Genomic DNA, 22,469 nt, shown 5'->3' on the forward strand with positions numbered 1-22,469 from the left:
TACTGGCCCAACGCTCTAACCACTAGACTACATGCAGCACCACATTTTGGCGAGCTGCTTGAATAATATGCCACAGAATAAGCACACAGGACAAACAATAGGCGTAGTAGTGCTCCGAAGTTGTCATACTAGATCTTTCTAAACATCTGTCCTCACGGTGAGTCCACATGCAGGGGGAAGTAGAGACGAGCAGAGAGCAGCACTGAGCACACAGGAGGACTGTCTGACCGTCACCCCTGACAACAAGATGTGCGCTGCCTAAACCAGTCCCCCCCCTGCCTCTCTCCACATCCTCATTTTAGCTCAAACATAAACCGCTTGCTTTGTGACTGAATGTTGTTGTTAATGCAGCTATGTTTGTTTCCTTTCTTAGTATACGGTATGTGATAAAATAATTATCTGTCAGTGAGGAACCAAACCAGTGGCCAATGACAGAGGTGTGGCCAGAACGGCTAGTGATACAGAGACCGTAAGCAGCCATTGATTTGTGTGTGTGTATTCTGTGTTTGTGCTCCATTACAGGCAGATCCACACAGGTGTTTATCTCTAGGGGGGAGAGAGAGAGAGAGCAAGAATTCAGGGTAGAGAGAGGAAGGGAGTAGGAGGGCCTCACAGTAAACAGGAAGCTGGGAGAGATGGAGAGGATTATTGGTGGGCGTGCCCGTGCTGTGACATGTCTCTATTTTCTACCTTTCTCTCCATCTTCCTGTCTAGGTTCTCTTTCTACCTTATTTGTACATTGAGGACATCTTTATGTAATTTGTGCAGCCCAAGTGGCAGAGAGGGAAGGGAAAAGTGGAATAGAATGTGAGGTTACGTAACATCAGTGCTGATTCTGACAAACATCAAAATCCACCATTCCTCTCATGTTTACTTGTTATAATAACGCTGGTGTGCCGAGGACAGGGAGGGAGTGTGTGTGTGTGTGTGTGTGTACTGAGGCACTTCCCTGACCACTCCAACTCCTCAGGTCATCAATGGTAGCAAGAAGGGACCACAGCTGGGAACAAGCTTCAATAGTATTAAATTAACCAGAGCACATCAGAGCAACACAACTAACATGGGACCGGATGCATAAATAAAAAGGATGTATTATTAGTGAGTTCCTTTCTGTACAGTAAGAGCCCCCTATCATTCAGCTGTTGGCAGCCACAGGCCAAGCATTTCATTCTCCTGTTGACAAGTGAGCATCCCTGGGGAGCATTTACATTAAAACAAGCATGTTGAAAACAACTAGCATTTGAGTTCAGTTGGGGCTGGGATAGGCTAATTTGTGCTGCAACGGAAGCCTAATCTTTATAATAGTCTTACTACAAATACGTACATAAAAACTACACACACATTGAACTGCAGCCGACTACACACTGAGCCAACAATGTGAAGGAAGCAGAATAACTTTTGCTCAGCAAATGTAATGGCCAAGCGTAAAAGGCTCTTAAAACAACATTACCATCAGTCTGCATTGATTTTCCTCTTACCGAACATTGCAAGTGACCGTACATGAGATAATTAAATGGAAATCAATTAGGTATGTAGCCAGTGAGTCCATCCAACAGCTGTAAATAAACCGTCGGTCCGAAACAAAGACACACACAGTATTTTTCTGTCTCTGTTGCTCAGTCTCTGTATGGTATACACACACAGACACACACACTGTCTCCGTCGTTCTGTCTCAGGCCCTCAGTCTTAGTCTCATTCAATCTCTGAAACACACAGCTCCTGCCAGACAGTGTTATGAAGATGCTGGGTTTGCAATTAAACACCTTGATCGCCCACTGCTGCTCACACTGGAGGCAGAATCCTCAAACTGACTATTGGGGAGAGCAGGTAAGCTACACCAGCTGGACATGGAATCAGAATGACAACATTCTTGGACACTGGAAAGGGTTCAGACTAGGGAGGTCAACGTAACCAATGGGTCTTGAGATTGTGAGATGGAGGCTAAACTATAGCCTTGAGCGAAGCATTAAACTCAGGACTGACAACATAGTAATGCTTCTCTAGAACATGGAACCAACTATCTATCTGAAGCCAGTGAGTCTATCCAACAGAGCCACAATAATGACCATAAGATTTAGTTCCATAAAGGAAAAAGCAGTAATGACACACATGCCTTGTTTTGCCAGGCATTAGAGAATACAGAAACATAAAATAGGCCTGGCTATTCCTAGTTTTCCAAGGGAAATGTAATGTACAGTCTGAGAATAAACATAGGTGACATAAGCTGAAGCTAAGCACCAGTTCAGCCTGTTTCAGCTGTAACATACTGGGTCCACTGCGGTTGGGTAGATTAATGACAGACTGATCCTTAATGACAGAAATACCCTGTGCTGTGGCTAAGAGCCAGTCTTGGGACCTAACCCAAATTACTAATTGTCAGTCTTGAGAGCAGTATGGATGGAGGGGGATTTGTGTCCTCTGATCATAAACCACCATATTCTATGGTAGAACGACCTCAAGGTCTATTGAAAACACTGCTGTATGTAAGAATAATGCCACGTTCACGTGCTAGTCAAATATAGGAAGTCAGAAATTTCAGAGTTTCCTAGTTCTGACTGGCACGTCAACGCGGCATAACTCGAGGGGAGTAGACAAGATATCAACATAGAGTTGGCATGCAAATCGCTCCATTCAATCAAAGACAATATTTCAAGTTGCACAGCACATTTATGACTAACCATAAGGTCTAATGCGCCTGTACCTTAGGAAAACACGAAGTCAGTGAAGTGATGTTAAAGTGCAAGACGACGGCACAGCGTTGAAACGGTCTGAAGTGATACTTCATCACGCTGATGCACAGTTATCTGGAATCAATTGTTTTCCCATTGGACTAATTGTATCCACAAGCGAAGGATAGGGACATTAACAATCTTCTATCTGAAAACGTTGCAGCCCGACAATGGGAAACAGATTCATTGTATTGTGCTGCGCATAACATTCGTTTCTTTAGTACTAACTTAACATCATATTAACTACATTAGTGTCTCTTTGTTGTGAGACTAACGTTAAGTTGGCAAAGAGCTGCACGCTGTTGTTCATCATTGTGGCTTGCGTGAAATTAATGAAATGGAAGCCCCGGCCAGAGTAGACAAAAGATGGTCAGTTTTCAAAACTGTTTGAGCTGGCAAACAGTAACAAGGCAATCATAATAATATTAGTTAGCCTTGCTAGATTGTGTTAAACTGTGACACGTTGTAGACCGCACATAAATACTCATATTAAGCCAAGTGATGAATGCCCAGTAAAACCGAATCACCCTGTCTGGCTGACAGACAACACCGCCATTCATGCTTGTATTTCAAGGGAGGGGCGCGCGATGTGGCTAACTGGAGCTAGCTAGCACACTAGATGAAATAAATAAGTTAGCTAGCTCAAATGAGCTAAAAAAGCGGGATCTGGCTGAATTACATTAGCTATATGGTTTAGTTGGTTATTGTCTTTATCTGATCAACTATGTCAAATGACTTAAGCGAAGCAGTGACAGGCCAGGGTTCAGCAGTGCCCCTGTAACTAATGGCAACAACGGACTAGACAGCATCTTCAGTTTGCCAGACTAGTTATCTGTGACAGACGTACGAAAACTAGCTAGCACATGTTTTGTGGCCAAAATAAAAAAACATTTTCACTAGCCTCGTGTCTACGGACACATATGCAGCCTGAAATAAAACAAAATTACTTACCACCATTCCGATATCCAGGTTCGGGGGAAAGGGTCGGAGGGTCTCCGTCTTCAAATTCCAATCTCACTGGTTTAAATTAATGTTTGATTGATGCATTCGTTAAAGTGGCCCTCTTTTCCTTACATTGATACGTAACGTTAGCAAACTATGCCAACAGTTTACCTCACATTTAGAAAATGTCGAAGCATCATTGCTAGTTGATGTGAATCTAACACGAAAAAGGACCAAACCACTCGTCACTAGCCCCTCCAAGACAGGACTGGGAGGAGGGACGGGGACCACGAGGGGGTGGCGAAATCTAGTTCTTTGCTTTGGCAAAAACACTTATTTTCAGCGAGATCCTTATGAAAATGTAGACAAATGTCCCCGTATTATCGACGACATAATTTGCTAGTTAGAAATATGAATATAAGTTCTCGGTTCATGTAAAGTCGGCCTTTCTACATTGTCAGTGTATTGCATTCATTGCCTCAATTCAGGCAATGATGGGACGTTTCAACACACGTGTGGTTGAAATGTGGATAAGCAGTGTCTATCCGCCGATACCAAAAACTCAAAGGGATATGCGTATTTTATGGTAACGCAAAGATAGCGTGAAATGCTCTAGCTAACCGTAAATAAGATAACATTATTTTAACGACGCCAACAATGATACATCAACCATTTTTTGTATCTTCATTGATCAGCCAATAATACTCGTTTAGATTGAGGTGATATTGCTCCCCTTATTTGTGTGAATGCTGAGGTCCAGTTGATGCCCCCCGTCAGACAAAGCCGCAAGAAGCAGACTGGCTATCTATCCTTTCTTTATGCTTTCAAGTTACAACAAAATCAATTCAGCTAGCTCGCTGTCTTTTTCCTCGAATTATATTTAGATTGTATCAAATCTCACCAATCATTTATCATCCAATTACTTTCCTAGACAGACATCCTAATCTGTTTTAACACATTGCTATTTCCTAGAAATTGTGCACTGTGAGGGCAAAAGGTTTAAGTTCCACTATAACTTTCCTAGTCTCAAATCAAATCCGCAACAGTATTATCCTATATTCCCCCATTGTTTAGCACACTTGAGAATGCCTTAACCCTCTGGCTATGGTAACATTGAATACTCCAAATCGTAGTTGGCCAAAATATTCAACATGAGTTATCTTAAAAGCTGGCATTATCTTCTATTTTGTATACCATTACAATTTAAAGCAAGGTATGTATATTAACGTTACCTTCCAATGGTCGGTTGATTAAATAATCAATAGATGGTATTGGAGTCCCATCTTGTGACCAATTTACGAACTATCCCACCTCACCTCACCAAATGCTATCATTGCCTGGGCTGCAGGAGACAGGAAAGGTGAGTGCCAGGCAAATATGTCAAGCCTGTTAAGACATTTGGTTTTATTTAAAAAACGTTGCATTATTTTGCAAGTCACTGCTTTTTCAAAATAATCCACTTTAATGTACAAACATTTAGATTTTATTTGTAAAAAAAATTCCCTGTATGAATAACTCCGGAAATACATAATTGCCATTGGAAGTAGTTTCCACAATAGCATATACATAAATGAGATCACCAAACTCTCATTTCAGACAAAAATCATGAGATGCATGGGAGCCATACCAACTAAGAAAATCTGAGTGATGTTGAGAATTTTTTTACAAACTAAAATGTAAAAAAAAAACAAAAAAAAAACAGGAGATCAGTACATTCTAAACTTCAGAAGGGCATGGTTTATTAGGAAAAGTTCATGTCTAACCATTACAACCAGGACCATGTACAGTGTTTTGTAGCCTAGTTTAACCATGTTCCATGAGTAAAATGACATCCCTACTCTGGTAATTGAAAACATGTCAGATAGCTCGATGAGTGGCCTTCCAACTGGGCAATGGCAACAGTGTTCTGCCATCAGTGTGATTCTCACACACTCCCAGTCAAAAAACAACACTCGCACATACATACACAAGGGAAACACCATCTATCTCAGTCCCAGTTTCTTTTTCTCCTTCTGTTTCTTGCGTACAACTTCCATGTTCCTGTCCTTCCACATGCTCTTTCTCAGTTTGATGGGTCTGCTGCCGACATACCTCCCTGTGGACAAAAAAAGTCTAAGATCAGTTGAGAATTGGACTGGCACCACCACACAGGTAGGTGTTAGGAAAGGAGAAGAGTAAGTCATTCTCCTCACACAAACAATTGCTCACCGTTCATCTCTCTCATGGTGCGGATATAATCGTTAGGGTCCTTGAAGCAGACAAAGCTGTAGCCCTTGGCCGTGCATTTGTCACCTTCATTAGCTTTATAACTATGCTTTCTTGCTAATTATGCAGAAAATCCTGTTTTTGCATGAAAAAAGAAAAGTCCATGTTCCCGTGAGATATTACTCACTACTACAGAGCCTCAGAATGAAAAGATCCAGATCAGGAGTTACTCCCCATTTTAAAATGACATCTTGGGGTTGGATACAAAACTTGTTGGGCCATATTACACACACTATTGCTCACCGTTCATCTCCCTCATGGCTCGGACATAGTCATTGGGGTCCTTGAAGCTGACAAAGCCGTAGCCCTTGGTCTTGCCTGTGCGTTTGTCCCGCACCACCTTGGCTTTCAGGTAGGAGGGGTAGCGGCTGAATGCCCTTGCCAGGATGTCGTCATTCACCTCATTGCCAAGGTCTCCACAGAAGATTCTGAAATCATCTGGATGGAGGAGGGGAAGTTAGAAGATGAGGTGTGAGGCTGAGCAAAGAGGGACAAAAAGGGAATGGGACAGTGGCCTATTGTAGTGAAAACAAAAATTATACTATTCTCAATACAGGCAAGTAGGTAGCTGCTTTAAGCAACGCTAGTATTTAAATACTAGTGTTGCTGGGAATTAGCTTGCAAAATAATTAGATTCAACTTACTCTGTTAATTGTCCTTATGCAGGGGGGAATAAAAATTAATTTAAAAAAAAGTCCTGCACGTGTGCCATAACTAACAAAAAAAAAAAAATCTGGGCTTTTGACATGATAAGCAGAGGAACTGATTTCTCTCAGGAACTGCATGTCTACAACAGACCCACCTGAAATTCTGTTTAACTATACATTCCTTTTAGATGTTCCTCTGCTAACCTCATATCAAAATAGGTCCCCCACAATATCGTGCTTTTTCTTTTTCGCATGTATAGCGCACGTGCAGGACTTTTATTTTGACATGAGGTAAGCGGAGGAAGGCCCACTTTTGGAAAGTCTAATTTATGTTCTATTAGATGTTTTTTCTCAATTTCCCCCTTGCATAAGGACCAACTCTATGAACAATTGGCAGAGTAAGTGGAAATGTAATTTGATTGAACGTCTGGCATCCGGCGGGCTATATAATCGTGTCAGTGTAATCTGAAGTCATTAGCTAGTTTACCTGAGTCCCACTCCAGTAGACTCTGGTCCTCCCAGCTGGTGCCTGCGGCTGTACGGATACACTTCTTCGCCTTCTCTTGCTTACCCTTCTTCTTCTCCTCTGCTGTGCTATCCGCTGGCTGCAGAGAAACAAGATCCTAGAGTCAGAAATATTTTTGAGATTGCTGCAATACTGATCCTTTGTAGGGTTTGGGTCAAGTCTATTTCAATCCACCAATTGAATTGTACAAGTATTTTGATTGCAGAAAAGTTTAAACCCTTAAATTAGGGCCAGGGCTGATAAATAAGGCGGCGTGTTCTGTACCTCAGTGTGGACGGGCTCGGGCTCTGGCATGCTGGGTCCGATAACGTTGTCATCTGAGGCGGCTAGGCTGGCCTCCTTCTTAGCCTCCAGCAGTCCGGCGGCCATCACCGCTGCCTGCTGCTCTGCTACAGACGCTGCCAGCTCCTCCTGATGAAGTCAGAGGGAGAACCGAGAGAGAAAAAACCCAAATCAGAGATATGATAGATGAGATTCAGTGTGAATTTGCAACAAACAGCAGCAAACTTGGCAAGTATGTAGAATGCAAATTTTAAGTAGTCGCCATTTTTTCCGAATGCAAAGGCATTGAAAACTAAAGAGTAGAAGTGAGTGTACTTACCATGCGAGCCTTTCTCTGGGCATGGATGTCTGGTATCTTGGGTCCGGAGGGAGCCGTGTAGACAGTGGGGGCTGCAGAGATGATCGAGGGGGTGAGCTTGGGAGGGGCCTGGGTCACAGACCTGGAGGGTGCAGACACCATGGAGTGTCCCATGGGTGTACCATGGGTCGATCCCACCTGTAGATGGTAAGATATGGTAAGAGCATATAGAGAAATGGAGATAATGACTCACAACAGAACAGGGCAAGATTGACCAAGCCTGTTCACATTCCTAATTGAAGACACAGTTAACACTGAATTTCCTTAAAGGCCTTCCAACACTGTACGTCAATCAGTCTTTTACGATTATTACATGTCACACTGTGCGATCTTACCTAATTTAAATCTATCAACCTGGCCAGATCGTACGATTTGCTTCAGTACGGTCGACACATTCTGGGATTGGCTTGCGAGGGTACGTCAGCCGATGTATGCTACGTCAACTGCAGCGGTGTATTTGATCTGCACCTGAGCTAGCACTAGCCAGTGAAGTGAGTTCGGGAAAAACTGAACGTATGCATCTCAGAAATAGTTTTACATACAAACTCGATATGTCTGAACTCATAATCAAACTCGCTTCCCAAAAATAACATGAACGCTGTGGTACAATGTTTATTTTGATTTAGTGTATTTATCAAAATTCCATCAGGAAGCCTGATTTCAGATGTAAAAAATTTCAGATGTGGCCTAAACAAGATTAGGGAAACTGTTCTTCTTGCAAAGCATTTAAATGTTTAAATCAAACTATTACAGGGACAGTGAAGCATGTTTTCTTCTTTTGGTTCCATACTCCAAAAGTTTGGATTTGAAATTGAGCAATGACTATGGAGGTTAAAGCGCAGACTGACAGCTTTAATTTGAGGGTGTTGGGTGAAACATTTAGAAATTACACCACATTTTGTACATAGTCCTCCCATTTTAGGGGAGCAAAAGTATTGGGACATTCACTTGTGTATTAAAGTAGTAAAAAGATAAGTATTTTTTCCCATATTCATAGCACAAAATGACTACATCAAGCTTCTGGCTAAAATTTGTTGTATGCATTTGGTCTTTGTTTTGGTTGTTTCAGATTAGGTTGTGCCCAATAGAAATGAATGGTAAATAATGTATTATGTGATTTTAGAGTCACGTTTATTATAAATAAGAATAGAATGTTTCTAAATACTTCTACATTAATGTGGATGCTACCATGATTACGAATCATCCTGAATTAATCGTAAATAATGAGTGAGAAAGTTAGACGCACAAATACCATACCTCCAAGACTAATCTCTTACCTTTACAATAACGGGAGGTTATCATTTTTATTTCTCACTTATTATTCACAATTCAGGACTTTCTGTAATCATGGTAGCATCCACATTCATGGAAACTCACTGTATATTAATCTGACTATTCACAATAATCCTACTGTTGTGTGCATACTCAGTGCCGGCCGTGTTCCTATTGGTAAGTCACCGGGATCGGCTCGTGACACCAGCCACACTACACAATAAATGCTCAACATTGACACTGCCAGAACTTTGTCTGAGCCTATGACTGCATGTAGTGGTACTCAAAATCGGCAGACCTAGACCATATCACACTGAACAAGCCAAGAAAATCGTTTATGACCTAAGAATTTTCCAACAATGTAGAAATGTTGTCCGGGAGGGCCAAATCGTGGCATAAGATGGCTAAAATCGTAGAGTCTGCATGGGCCTTTAGGGAGAGCATTGATATCAGTTGTCCAAGGAGCCTCGGAGGGAGAAAAAAGGCACTGTAGCAACTAACCGGAAGTCCTACTGAGCTCATATGCCCCATTGGGTCCATGGGATGCTGAGGGGGTCCTTGCATGGGGGGTGCCATCATCATGGGCGGGGGAGGAGGGGGGCGTGGCAGTGGGGGAGCCATCATACCCTGTGGAGGGAGACCACGCATCACAGGCATCCTCGGACCTGCTGACAGAGATTTCAAATTAGCCTCCCAACACATTGTTTTTCATTTGAAGACTGAATCGCTGTAGAGATTTGATGCTCTTTCTTATTTCATTTAGCTAGCGCTGAGGTGAAGTCAGCAACAGTAGAGATAAATGACCTGGTCTCTGCAGGATGTGCGGCATAAACGCTGGTCTCATCATTGGCGGTGGTCTGACACCTGGGGTTATAGCTGAAGAGCAGAAAAGAAAAGAAAAAAGAACAGTATAAACTGAAGAGACCTGTAGACATGGTGGTGTAAATTATCAACACTGTTTTGGAGTAAAATATGCATTTTAAGTATGTCATGTAATGTAATAATAAGTAGTCCTCTGTAGCTCAGTTGGTAGAGCATGGTGCTTGCAATGCCAGGATAGTGGTTTTGATTCCTGGGACCACCCATAATAAAAAAAATCTATTCATGCATGACTAAGTCGCTTTGGATAAATGCGTCTGCTAAATGGCATATACAGCGCATTCGGAAAGTATTCAGACCCCTTCACCGTTTCCACATTTTGTTACATTACAGTCTTATTCTAAAATGGATTTAAAAAGAAATCCTCAATCTACACACAATAACCCATAATGACAAAGGAAAAACAGGTTATACATTTTTTGCTATAATATCACATTTACATAAGTATTAAGGCCATTTACTCAGTACTTTGTTGAAGTACCTTTGGCAGCGATTACAGCCACAAGTCTTCTTGGGTATGACACTACAAGCCTGGCACACCTGTATTTGGGGAGTTTCTCCCATTTTTCTCTGCAGATCCTCTCAAACTCTGTCAGGTTGGATGGGGAGCATCGCTGCACAGCTATTTTCAGGTCTCTCCAGAGATGTTAGATCGGGTTCAAGTTCGGGCTCTGGCTGGGCCACTCAAGGACATTCAGAGACTTGTCCCGAAGCCACTCCTGCATAGTTTTGGCTGTGTGCTTAGGGTTGTTGTCCTGTTGGAAGGTGAACCTTCTCCCAAGTCTGAGGTCTTGAGCACTCTGGAGCAGGTTTTCATCAAGGATCTCTACTTTGCTCCGTTCATCTTTCCTCGATCCTGACTAGTCTCCCAGGCCCTGCTGCTGAAAAACATCACAGCAAAATGCTGCCACCACTGTGCTTCACCGTAGGGATGGTGCCAGGTTTCCTCCAGATGTGACACTTGGCATTCAGGCCAAAGAGTTCAATGTTGGTTTCATCAGATCAGAGAATCCTGTTTCTCATGGTCTGAGAGTCCTTTAGGTGCCTTTTGGCAAACTCCAAGCGGGCGGTCATGTGCCTTTTACTGAGGATTGGCTTCCGTCTGGCCACTCTACCATAAAGGCCTGATTTGTGGAGTGTTGCAGAGATGGTTGTCCTTCTGGAAGGTTCTCCCATCTACACAGCGGAACTCTGGAGCTCTGTCAGAGTGGCCATCGGGTTCTTGGTCACCTCCCTGACTAAGGCCCTTCTCCCCCGATTTAAGAATGATGGAGGCCACGGTGTTCTTGGGGCCCTTCAATGCTGCAGAAATTTTTTCGCACCCTTCCCCAGATCTGTGCCTCGACACAATCAAGTCTCGGAGCTCTACGTACAATTCCGTCAACCTCATGGCTTGGTTTTTTCTCTGACATGTACTGTCAACTGTGGGACCTTATATAGACAAGTGTGTGCCTTTCCAAATCATTTCCAATCAATTGAATTTACCACAGGTGAACTCCAATCAAGTTGTAGAAACATCTCAAGGACGATCAATGGAAACAGAATGCACCTGAGCTCAATTTCGATTCTCATAGCAAAGAGTCTAAATGCTTATGCAAACAAGGTACCAGTTTTTCTTCTTAAATTTGCACAACTTACAAAAACCTGATATTAGTTTTGTTATTAGGGGGTATTGTGTGTATATTGATGAGGGCGGAAAAGTATTAAATCTATTTTAGAATAAGGCTGTAACAAAATGTGGAAAAAGGGAAGGGGTCTGAATACATTCCGAATGCAAAGTATTATGTTAATAAACGTGAATCAAACCATGTCACCTGGGCCTACAAATGCAGGGGGTGGAGGTCCCACGAAAGTGGCAGCCCTTGCATCCAAAGTTTGCTGGACCTGAGAGAGAAAGAGGATTTGAAGGAGTTGGATGCATCCGGCTAACACCGCATTCTGTTTGCTTTTAGCAGAAGATAGGTTTGAGTTTGTTCATTCTATTATTTATCTTTCCATATAATGTTCAATCATTCTTCCTTCAAGAGCTCAGTACCCGTCGGTAGGTGTTGGTGCCGATGATGGGCCGGATCATAGGAACAGCCATAGGAACACCCATAGGGAGCACCTCCATCCCTACAGGGTCTCCTGTAGTCATTGCCACTTGACCCCCCAGGACCTCCTGCTCAAACCTGGTTCAGAACCAACACAAGAGTTTCCAACAGATGACGATTGTCATGAGATGTTGTTTTCTTGTCATGATAGAGAAGTAAGACCATTTAGTAGGGGTTGTTTTGGCATAGTCACCACACACGGCATTGCAATCTTATTGAAGGTAACCGAAGTGTCACCCCTCAACTCTTGTACTCACAGAGCCATTTCAGCCTCCATCTCCTTCAACCGCTCCTCTCCGGATTTCATCGCCATACTTACTGCAAAGACAAACGTTTTGTTGGAAGTCCATTCTTTGGTGGTAAACACATCTAGGTAGCTACTAGATGCTAAATGTGTACAGTTAACGTTTGGCTAACACCAAAGGCATTGATTCTTGGCTTGTTTACGTTATAGCTACTGTATTGGCTAGTAACTTTAACTGCTTGCTAACAGTTATCGCTAGTTGGCTGGCTAACGTTAACAAGGATGCCATAATAAAAAAACAGCAAGTTAGTACAGCACGTATACGTACAAAACGTTATTACCCTAAATCGCGACGTTCCAAAACTGTTCAATCTTAACTAGCTATTTAAATAAAGCATGAATTGTGTATTTATCCGTCCCTACAAACCGAGGCCAACGTTGTCCAAAATGGCCAGTCGCATTATTATGACGTAGGAGTCTTGGTTGCGTTCCATCACGACTGTGTGGTTTGGGTCTGTTCCAGGGGGTCTGATCTTCTTCTTCGCTTGGTTTTCCGGCAGACAATACACTTTGTTGAATATTGTTGCCTTTCACAGTTCGGAGAGTGCAATGCACATTTGTTCACATAAAAAGGGAATAGGGAAATTGCACCACCATCTAACCCTATTTATAGACTGGGTTGTTCGAGCCCTGAATGCTGATTGGCTGACAACCGTGGTATATCAGACCATATACCACGGTTATGACAAAACATTTATTTTTACTGCTCCAATTACATTACTAAACAGTTTACAATAGCAATAAGGCACCTCAGGGGTTTGTGGTTTATGGCCATATCCAAGAACATCCCTTAGCTGTGGTATATTGGCCAAATACCACAGCCCCTCGTGCCTTATTGCTTAAATATATACCACTATCCCCAACACACCCCACCACCCCTTCCCACTACTTTGGCCCTCACAGATCCTACACCAGGCCATTGGCCAGGGAGCCTGTGTTCCCTTCTCTCAAAACCCACTGTAGTTCTTCTGCAGTAAAATATCTGAACCCAAAAACGTCTCTGCTGGTGTATAGAACTGTTCAAGTCACTCTGTACTGGCCTACTACTCACAGTGATCCTCTCCCTCACACTTTGTCCACCATCCTCTACTTTACTCACTTCCTCAGCATATGACGCTTTCTGCACTGCTCTTATCCTGGAAACTTCAAGCTGTCTCACTCGCATAGAACATTTCTGATTCCCAGCAACATGGCCACCCCCACAATTGAAACACTCCACTTTTCCCACCGAAAGGACACACTCCTTTGTACCATGTCCTCTTGCACACTTCTCACACCTCGGAATCTCCCTCCTACATACTCCTGCAACATGACCATAAACTTGGTACCTGAAACACTAATGGGTTCTGAATAAAAGCTCTCACGGGATAACTTAAATACCCCAGCATGACTTTATCCGACAAACACTGCATCTAAACTCAGAAGGACAGAGAGAGTGTCCTCAGTCTAAGGGCATGCATTACAGACATCGGGGATCCTCAACTTAATTCGATCCACCTCAACACTACTCCAGTTATCACGCCTTTCAGCAGTGTTTTGTTCCGGAAAGCAAAGCAGGACACAGCTCTCATTCCGAGTCGCGAAACGCGCAGCGCCCTCTCCCCCTGGGCAGCAGACACACACAAAAATCTACATAAGTCCACTTCTGAATATTTTGACTTCTTCACCCAGCAAACTGATCAGTCAAAGGTATAAATCCCCTTTCTTCATGAATCATACTCCCTCTGGGCCAGTCATCTTAGGCATTTTCCTGATCATTGGGATGTCGCTCAAAAGCCTTCACCTAACTGTGCAGGTTCTTCCTCTTCACTTCTGTCAGGTTCAATTTCAAGTTCACTATCCGTCGACTGCTCAGTGTTTCAGGAGTGTAACATGTAATTATCTCTCCTGTACTTGAGTCAAAGGAGAAAGTACTCGACTTGTATTTAGCAAATGTCGTCTTGGGTTTGAACCTCGCCCCCTTCTTTCTGCCTCACATCATTTCGCTCTTTTTTCTGCCTCGTGTAATCTCGCCATCCTCCATCTCTAGCTTGCTCCAACTCCACCTTAAGCTGTCCACATCTAGGCAAATCTTTTTCCAGGTGGTCTGATAATCACACAGAAAGCGGTCAAGTTCAAGATTTATTGATATCCACATGGCAATCAATGCAACATAAAACTGAAATACATGTTGCGGGTGTATACATACACTAGCGTTGCTCCCTATTGTATTGGGTTGCACAAAAACAGTCAGAGGAAAGCCAGAAGTTAAATACATTCCTACACAGACTCCGGGGCCTGTGAGGACAGAGCATTCATCGCCACAATTCCTTCTGTAAAATCCCAGAGTCCCACAAAACGTTCAGCCGCACTCACAACAATGCCTATTTCTTCAGATTTACTCTCTGTTTGCGCTGTGCAGTTGATGATAATCAATGAAATCAACGTTACTAAGTCCGTCTTCTTAACATGCAACATGTCAGGATCCCTCTGTTGAAAAGAAATATTCTCTGGTGTCTCTGCTCCTACTACCATTATTTCTTCAACTTCACTCCTTTCTTCTACTTTTCTCACCACCTCCGGATAGGAGACATGCTGGACAGCCCTTATTCTTGCCACCTCCTTCTCCTTCACCCTAACAGGGAACTTCAGGAATCCGGGCGCATGATCATCACCACAATTGCAGCATTTAGGCTCAGCTGGCATACGATAGTCCTCCTGTCTACATACACTTGACACATGGGCAAATATTTTGCATTCATCACACTGTATGGGTTTGGGTACAAAAGCTCTCACAGAGTATCTCATAAAACCCAAATACATGTGAGAAGGGAGAGAATGAATGGAGTGGGCTTCCTCTCTCCTTCAACCATGCGGGTCAGTCAGTGTGCACCAACCACTTGACCCAATTTTTCACATATATCCTTTGCATTCACTTCTAGCGTCACCCCAGAGATAACACCATTGATAGGCGCCCTGCTTCGAAAATAAACATGACACACTCCAATCCGATATCTTCTTGAGGTGCAGAGCACGCTACTTCTGTTCCATAGATACACAGAAAACCAAAATAAGCTCGCTTCTCATTACTCTCACCGACACCACCTTATCCAACATATCTACAATTGTTTTAGAGACATCAGACAGGTCTCCCAGGTAACATCTATCCAAAACCCTTACTCTTTTTTTTCCAGAACTAGGAACTTGGATTTACTAGATTCCACAACCACTTCTCTTATTTCCTTTTGTTTTTCACACTGCAATCCAATTGTTCTCCTTCTCATCTCCAGTCGACACGCCATCTGATTCAAACAGAACATCCACTTACGCCATATTTTAACCCCCTTCAAAAAGCCGAGTGGAACTGAGACAAAATATATAAAGGAAGGTATTATTATTATTATTATTATTATTATTATTGTTGTTGTAGACCCACTTCCTCATGTCAAAATAAAGGTCCTGCACGTGTGCCATATGTGGACAAAAAAGTAATAACTTGTGGGGGACTTTTATATTGACATAAGGTAAGCAGAGAAGAAGTCTGATTAATAATAAGTTCCTTTAGATATTTTGTCTAATTCGCCCCCATCTTAATGATGAACTGTCCTGCCAACCAGCACAGTGTGTTGAAATTGAATTTTATTTAACTTCCTGGTAACTGTTTTTTAGTGCAACCCAATACAAAAGGGAACAATTCTAGTGTATGTAAATACACCACCGTTACTAAAAGCATCTATCGAGGGAGGAGCATCTGTTACTGCATTACTTGGTACAATATTATATATCTCTTTCAGCATCCCTTTCAGTCAAAATACAAGCTATTTGTGATGCAAGATGATTTGTAGTCAATCAGTTATTCTGCTATTCACAGATGGAGAAAAAGTACCCAATTGTCATAGAGTAAAAGTAAAGATACCATAATAGAAAATAACTCAAGTAAAAGTCACCCAGTAAAATACTTATTGAGTGAAAATTTAAAAGTATTTGGTTTTAAATATACTTAAGTATTAAAAGTAAAATGGAATTGATAAAATATACTTAAGTATCAAAAGTAAAAGTATAAATAAGTTCAAATTCCTTATATTAAGCAAAGCAGACAGACACATTTTCTAGTTATTTTTTGATTTAGAGATAGCCAGGGGCACACACTTTTTATTTTATTTTGTTATTTTAGTCTATATATAAATATTTGTTTTAATATTGCGGATAGATTGTTGCTTCCATCAATGTAATTGTCTGCATCATTTCCAATCCCCCATATATTTTTGGGGTAAATATATACACTACCGTTCAAAAGTTTGCGGTCACTTAGAAATGTCCTTGTTTTTGAAAGAAAAGCAATTTTTTTGTCCATTAAAATAACATGAAATTGATCAGAAATACAGTGTAGACATTGTTAATGTTGTAAATGACTATTGTATCTGGAAACGGCTGATTTTTTATGGAATATCTACATAGAATATCTACATTATTAGTCCCACCATATATTTGTAACTATGCTCTTTCACAAAAGTTCTAACCGTATATACATTTTACAGACCCCACATGTTTTACATTTGTTATCTTGCTGTTATTAGTCCCACCCTTCAGCATATGGACAGTACCAAAATAAATGATCTAATGACTCTGCCTCCTCGCAGAAAAATCTGCAGAGCTGGGAAGATTGTATCCCCCACATATATAGCATTGTACTGGTTGCAAGAATCTCAAACTAGACACTTACTTTTTTCTTTTCCATGGTAGCAAGACCTTATCTATTTTGCTAACTTTCTATTAAAATATATTGGAAAGAAAATTATTTATTTATTTCGGGATATGTATACCGAGTATTTCCACATTCCCGTCAGACCATTTTATTGGTAAACTACATGGTAATGTAAAAGTTGTATTTTTTACTGATCCAATACGTAATATTGTACACTTATCATATTTTGGTTTTAATCCAGAGAGGTTAGAAAAAGTATCTAGATCCTCTGTCACGCTCTGACCTTAGAGATCCTTTTAATGCTTCTATTTTGGTTTGGTCAGGGCGTGAGTTGGGGTGGGTATTCTATGTTCTATGTTGTGTAGTTCTATGTTTTGGCCGGGTAGGGTTCTCAATCAGGGACAGCTGTCTATCGTTGTCTCTGATTGAGAACCATACTTAGGCTGCCCTTTTTCCCACCTGTGTTTGTGGGAAGTTGACTTTGTTTAGGGCAAATAGCCTTTGAGCTTCACGGTTTGTTTTTGTAGTGTTTATTGTTTTGTTCGGCGTCATTTTGATTAAATAAAGAAAATGTACGCCCACCACGCTGCACCTTGGTCCTCTTCTTTTAGCGGCCGTGACACACTATGAGGCTGTGGAGGGATTCTAATTGTGGATTTAAAAGAAAACATGAATCATCAGCGTACAATGACACCTTTGTTTTTAAGCCCTGGATTTCTAATCTCTTAATATTATTGTTGGATCTAATTTGAACAGCTAATATTTCAATGGCAATAATAAATAGATATGCCGATAGTGGACAACCTTGTTTTACTCCTCTTGACAGATTAAAACTTTCTGAGATGTAGCCATTATTTACTATTTTACACCTAGGATTACTATAACTTTAACCCATTTTATTAGAGATTCTCCAAAATTGAAATATTCCAGGCATTTATATATAAACTCCAGTTGTACATTATCAAAAGCCTTTTCAAAGTCAGCTATGAAAACCAGGCCTGGTTTTCCAGATATTTCATAGTAATCTATTGTTTCCAATACTTGTCTTATATTATCTCCAATGTACCGTCCATGTAAAAAACCTGTCTGATTAGGATGAATAATATCTGACGAAACTTTTTTAATTCTATGCGCTAAGCATTTAGCTAGAATTTTTGCATCACAACACTGGAGTGTAAGAGCCCTCCATTTTTTTTCATGGACTGGATCTTTATATATACACACACCACTTGGATCCTGTTTCAGTAATAATGAAATCAGACCTTCTTGTTGAGTGTCCGATAATCTACCATTTATATAGGAGTGGTTAAAACATGCTAATAACGGTCCTCTGAGTATAAATATATAAAAAATTGGTATACCTCCACTGGTATGCCATCCAGCCCTGGAGTTTTCCCGGACTGCATTTTTCCCAGACTTCACATGAGTCTTTCTGTACAGATGTTAATTTTTCATTATTAATAGGGGGAAAAATGCATTAAATTAGCTTCGGGTAGTGGAGATGGAGGAAACAAATGAAAACATATGCTTAAAGAACTTTACTTCCAATTTCAAAATATTGTTATTTTTGGTAGCATTTCTATGTTGAAGATTGAAAAAGAATTTGGTGCATTTTTCCCCATATTCCATCCCGCTCGCTTCATTTTTAGAATATGTTACACTGGATCTTTCTTGAATAAGTTCCTCCATTATTTTAGTTTGTCCTCTAACTTACTCTGAGTCTCTATGGTACAGTTTTTATTGATATCTATCTGTACTGTTAGTCCTTCGATATCCTTTGTTAATACGGACTCTTTTGACCTAAATTTCTTTTGTTTTATAGATGAGTACTGAATTGCATGGCCTCTAAAGGCACATTTAAAAGTGTCCCATACAATAAGGGGATCTGTTGTACCTATGTTATGTCGGGAAAAGTCAGTTATCAATTCTTCTGTCCTAGTTAAAAACAAGTTATCATCCAGTAGGCTTTGATAAAATTTCCAATATCCTCGCCCACTTGGAAATTCTGTAAGAGTAATATACAATTGAAGTCGGAAGTTTACATACACTTAGGTTGGAGTCATTAAAACTCGTTTTTCAACCACTCCACAAATTTCTTGTTAATAAACTATAGTTTTACACAAGTAATTTTTCCAACAATTATTTACAGACAGATTATTTCACTTATAATTAATTCACTGTATCACAGGTCCAGTGGGTCAGAAGTTTACATACACTAAGTTGACTGTGCCTTTAAACAGCTTGGAAAATTCCAGAAAATTATGTTATGGCTTTAGAATTTTCTGATAGGCTAATTGACAAAATTTGAGTCGATTGGAGGTGTACCTGTGAATGTCTTTCAAGGCCCACCTTCAAACTCAGTGCCTCTATGCTTGACATCATGGGGAAATCAAAAGAAATCCGCCAAGACCTCAGAAAGAAAATGGTAGACCTCTACAAGTCTGGTTCATCCTTGGGAGCAATTTCCAAACGCCTGAAGGTACCACATCCATCTGTACAAACAATAGTACGCAAGTATAAACACCATGGGACCACACAGCCATCATACCGCTCAGGAAGGAGACGCATTCTGTCTCCTAGAGATGAACGTACTTTGGTGCGAAAAGTGCAAATCAATCCCAGAACAACAGCAAAGGACCCTGTGAAGATGCTGGAGGCAACAGGTACAAAAGTATCTATATCCACAGTAAAACGAATCCTATATCGACATAACCTGAAAAGCCGCTCAGCAAGGAAGAAGCACTGCTCCAAAACCGCCATAAAAAAGCCAGACTACGGTTTGCAACTGCACATGGGGACAAAGATTGTACTTTTTGAGAAATGTCCTCTGGTCTGATGAAACAAAAATAGAACTGTTTCGCCATAATGACCATCGTTATGTTTGGAGGAAAAAGGGTGAGGCTTGCAAGCCGAAGAACACCATCCCAACCGTGAAGCACGGGGGTGGCAGCATCATGTTGTGGGGGTGCTTTGCTGCAGGAGGGGCTGGTGCACTTCACAAAATAGATGGCATCATGAGGGAGGAAATTATGTGGATATATTGAAGCAACATCTCAAAACGTCAGTCAGGAAGTTAAAGCTTGGTCGCAAATGGGTCTTCAAAATGTACAATGACCATATGGTCCATAGAGGTATTTAAAACCGTATTATAATCTCCCACCATAATAATAGTCTTGTGTTGCTTGTAGGTGTTAATAAACGACTATATATATTTTCAAAGAAGCTTGGATCATCATTATTTGGACCGTATAGGTTAATAAGCCATATCTGCTTATGGTCCAATAACATATTTAAAATCATCCATCTACCTTGATGATCTGTTTGGACAATTTGCACTTTTGGATCAAAATTACTGTTAATTAATATCATCATCCTTTTTGAATTTCTTTGACTATGGTAGAAATATGTTTTGCCCCCCCCAGTCCTTTTCACACAAAACTTAATCTAAAATTGTTGAATGAATTTCCTTTAAACAATAGATATTATATTCCTTCTCTTTTAGCCATGTAAATACTGATCATCTTTTCATATCTGCTAAGCCATTACAATTATAACTGGCTATACTTATTTCACTGATTACCATAATGAGACAAGTTTCAATTCTCTTCATCTTAAGATATTTTTAAATGTACCATTAAAAAGTAACATGATGATTGAGTGTCTATATAGCTGTACCATGATATTTGCATTGCTACTAAGTAAACCTCCAATTGGTCCCCACTATTCCACCCACTAAATCCCCTCATCCCGAGTTGGGTTGTCATCCCTATGACTGGCAGATCACCCCTCGACGCCCCCCCCCGGATCCCATGGCCCCGAAGAGACCGGGACCCATCCTTCGAAAAGATCACACAGTGCCACCCATAGAACAGAAGCAGATCAACCGCCAAAAGCATTTTCATCACCCTCACCTCGATTTGTATTATTAAAAAAAAATTAAATATTAAAAAGCTATTAAAAAATATATATATTCGTAAAAATTCTGCTTATCTTAATGTCCATAATTAGCATTTGTATTAAATATAATTAATGTGTAGTAATTTAGGCAGTTTATGCAAAGGATTGTTACCTCTTACCATTATAAAAATTACATTTTGGCAAGCAATTGTTATTTTAGCAAACAATTATTGTGATTCATCCTATATTGTCCCTAACATCTTTACTCCCTCGCAACAGTTGTGACACACACACACACACACACACACACACACACACACACACACACACACACACACACACACACACACACACACACACACACACACACACACACACACACACACACACAAAACCCCTTTCCCCCACAAACAACCATACACTCAGATGCTCAACAGTTGCACCATCCTAGAGCCCAACTCAAGAAAGGTCTTGATTTCCGAATGCATATACAGTTGCAGCTGTATGAGGAGGCATGCAAATAGTAGCAAAAATGGGCAGAAATGGGGAGATTTGATTAACCATTGTCACGTCCTAGGTGATGGAGATCAGATATACCCCCTTCCCCTGAAACACCCACAACATGGTCCCCCGTTGTGACCATATTTCCAAGCATCTCTGTGCAGTCAGACCTTTGATGATTTTGTGCCACTCGGGCCACAATAATATGACCCCCCTCTGAATGTTCGAGAGTGACGCCATCCCCATGGGTTACTGCATCTAGCGTTGCCAGCACTGCCACTGCCTGGGTGGGGGCACCCCACTGGAATCCCCACCGGCTAGGTACAAGGTCATCAAGGTTCTCATTAGCAGCTTTGAGAATTTCCTTGTATATACGCTCTCCCATCAGGGGGCTTTGGTTTTGTAGGACCAACCCTGCCAGGCAGGCTCAGCATCTTGAGGTGCTGCTTTAGTAGGTCTCTGCCAACATTCATCTTTCTGATTTGGCTGCATATAGCCTACTTACAGTAGGCCTATAAAACAGATAAGGACTTATCCTTAGTGTATGGGTCTCTCAGGTGGGTGTCTAGGGTATAGGGTTGGGGACCATTCCATCATGATAGGACAGTAAATAAAGAAATATTGTCCTGCTAAGCATTCAAAATGTAACGAGTACTTTTGGGTGTCAGGGAAAATGTATAGAGTAAAAAGTACATACTTTTATTTAGGAATGTAGTAAAGTAAAAGTTGTCAAATATAAATAGTCACCCCCGCCAAAACGACTTAAGTAGTACTTTAAAGTATTTTTTACTTAAGTACTTTACACCACTGGCTATTCACGGTACATATGTTTATGGTTAGGTTCCTCTCTCTTGAGATTTCACTTAAGGACCAATGGAATGGTTTAAAATGTGCAAAACCCGCCCATCCGGAGCAAAAAGAATTAGCCTACTGCTGTACTTCCTTTGTACCTCGTTCTCAGCACGTGGGGTATGCGCTAAAATGTAATTGTTTTACCACAAAGTTTAAAGGATAAAATCAGTACATGGATTATTACAAGCCAATTTCAAACAGTATGTGTCTCTCTGTATATATTTGTTTTTCAGGCTGC

The 22,469-nt window shown here is 41.1% G+C and overlaps 2 protein-coding genes across 4 annotated transcripts in view; both read right to left on the bottom strand.

Moving 5' to 3' along the window:
* The window catches only part of arhgap33 (Rho GTPase activating protein 33), a 30,952-nt gene extending 27,070 nt beyond the window's left edge, over positions 1 to 3,882 (bottom strand). Inside the window, exon 1 of the mRNA XM_038994604.1 lies at positions 3,681 to 3,882. Coding sequence (XP_038850532.1) covers positions 3,681 to 3,686 — 6 coding nt within the window. The 5' untranslated portion in view covers positions 3,687 to 3,882. The remainder of the gene's footprint in view (positions 1 to 3,680) is intronic.
* Positions 3,883 to 5,390: 1,508 nt separating this feature from the next.
* LOC120047689 (RNA-binding protein 42-like) lies at positions 5,391 to 12,691 on the bottom strand. Of its 3 annotated transcripts, none has more exons than XM_038993242.1 (11): positions 12,579 to 12,691; positions 12,251 to 12,311; positions 11,936 to 12,071; positions 11,715 to 11,784; positions 9,826 to 9,897; positions 9,523 to 9,686; positions 7,711 to 7,887; positions 7,374 to 7,520; positions 7,071 to 7,188; positions 6,180 to 6,374; positions 5,391 to 5,766 (listed from the first exon to the last, which is right to left on the bottom strand). In XM_038993242.1, exons 2-11 carry the CDS (start codon positions 12,304 to 12,306, stop codon positions 5,654 to 5,656), a joined length of 1,248 nt encoding a protein of 415 aa, XP_038849170.1. In that variant the 5' UTR covers positions 12,307 to 12,311; positions 12,579 to 12,691; the 3' UTR covers positions 5,391 to 5,653. The 3 variants fall into 3 exon arrangements, with proteins under 3 accessions (XP_038849170.1, XP_038849168.1, XP_038849169.1); XM_038993240.1 differs by having other exon boundaries at positions 7,071 to 7,206; XM_038993241.1 differs by having other exon boundaries at positions 7,071 to 7,206; positions 12,566 to 12,691.
* Between the last annotated feature and the right edge of the window lie 9,778 nt (positions 12,692 to 22,469).

This window comes from Salvelinus namaycush, chromosome 5 (genome assembly GCF_016432855.1).
Source record: "Salvelinus namaycush isolate Seneca chromosome 5, SaNama_1.0, whole genome shotgun sequence".
Taxonomy (NCBI): domain Eukaryota; kingdom Metazoa; phylum Chordata; class Actinopteri; order Salmoniformes; family Salmonidae; genus Salvelinus; species Salvelinus namaycush.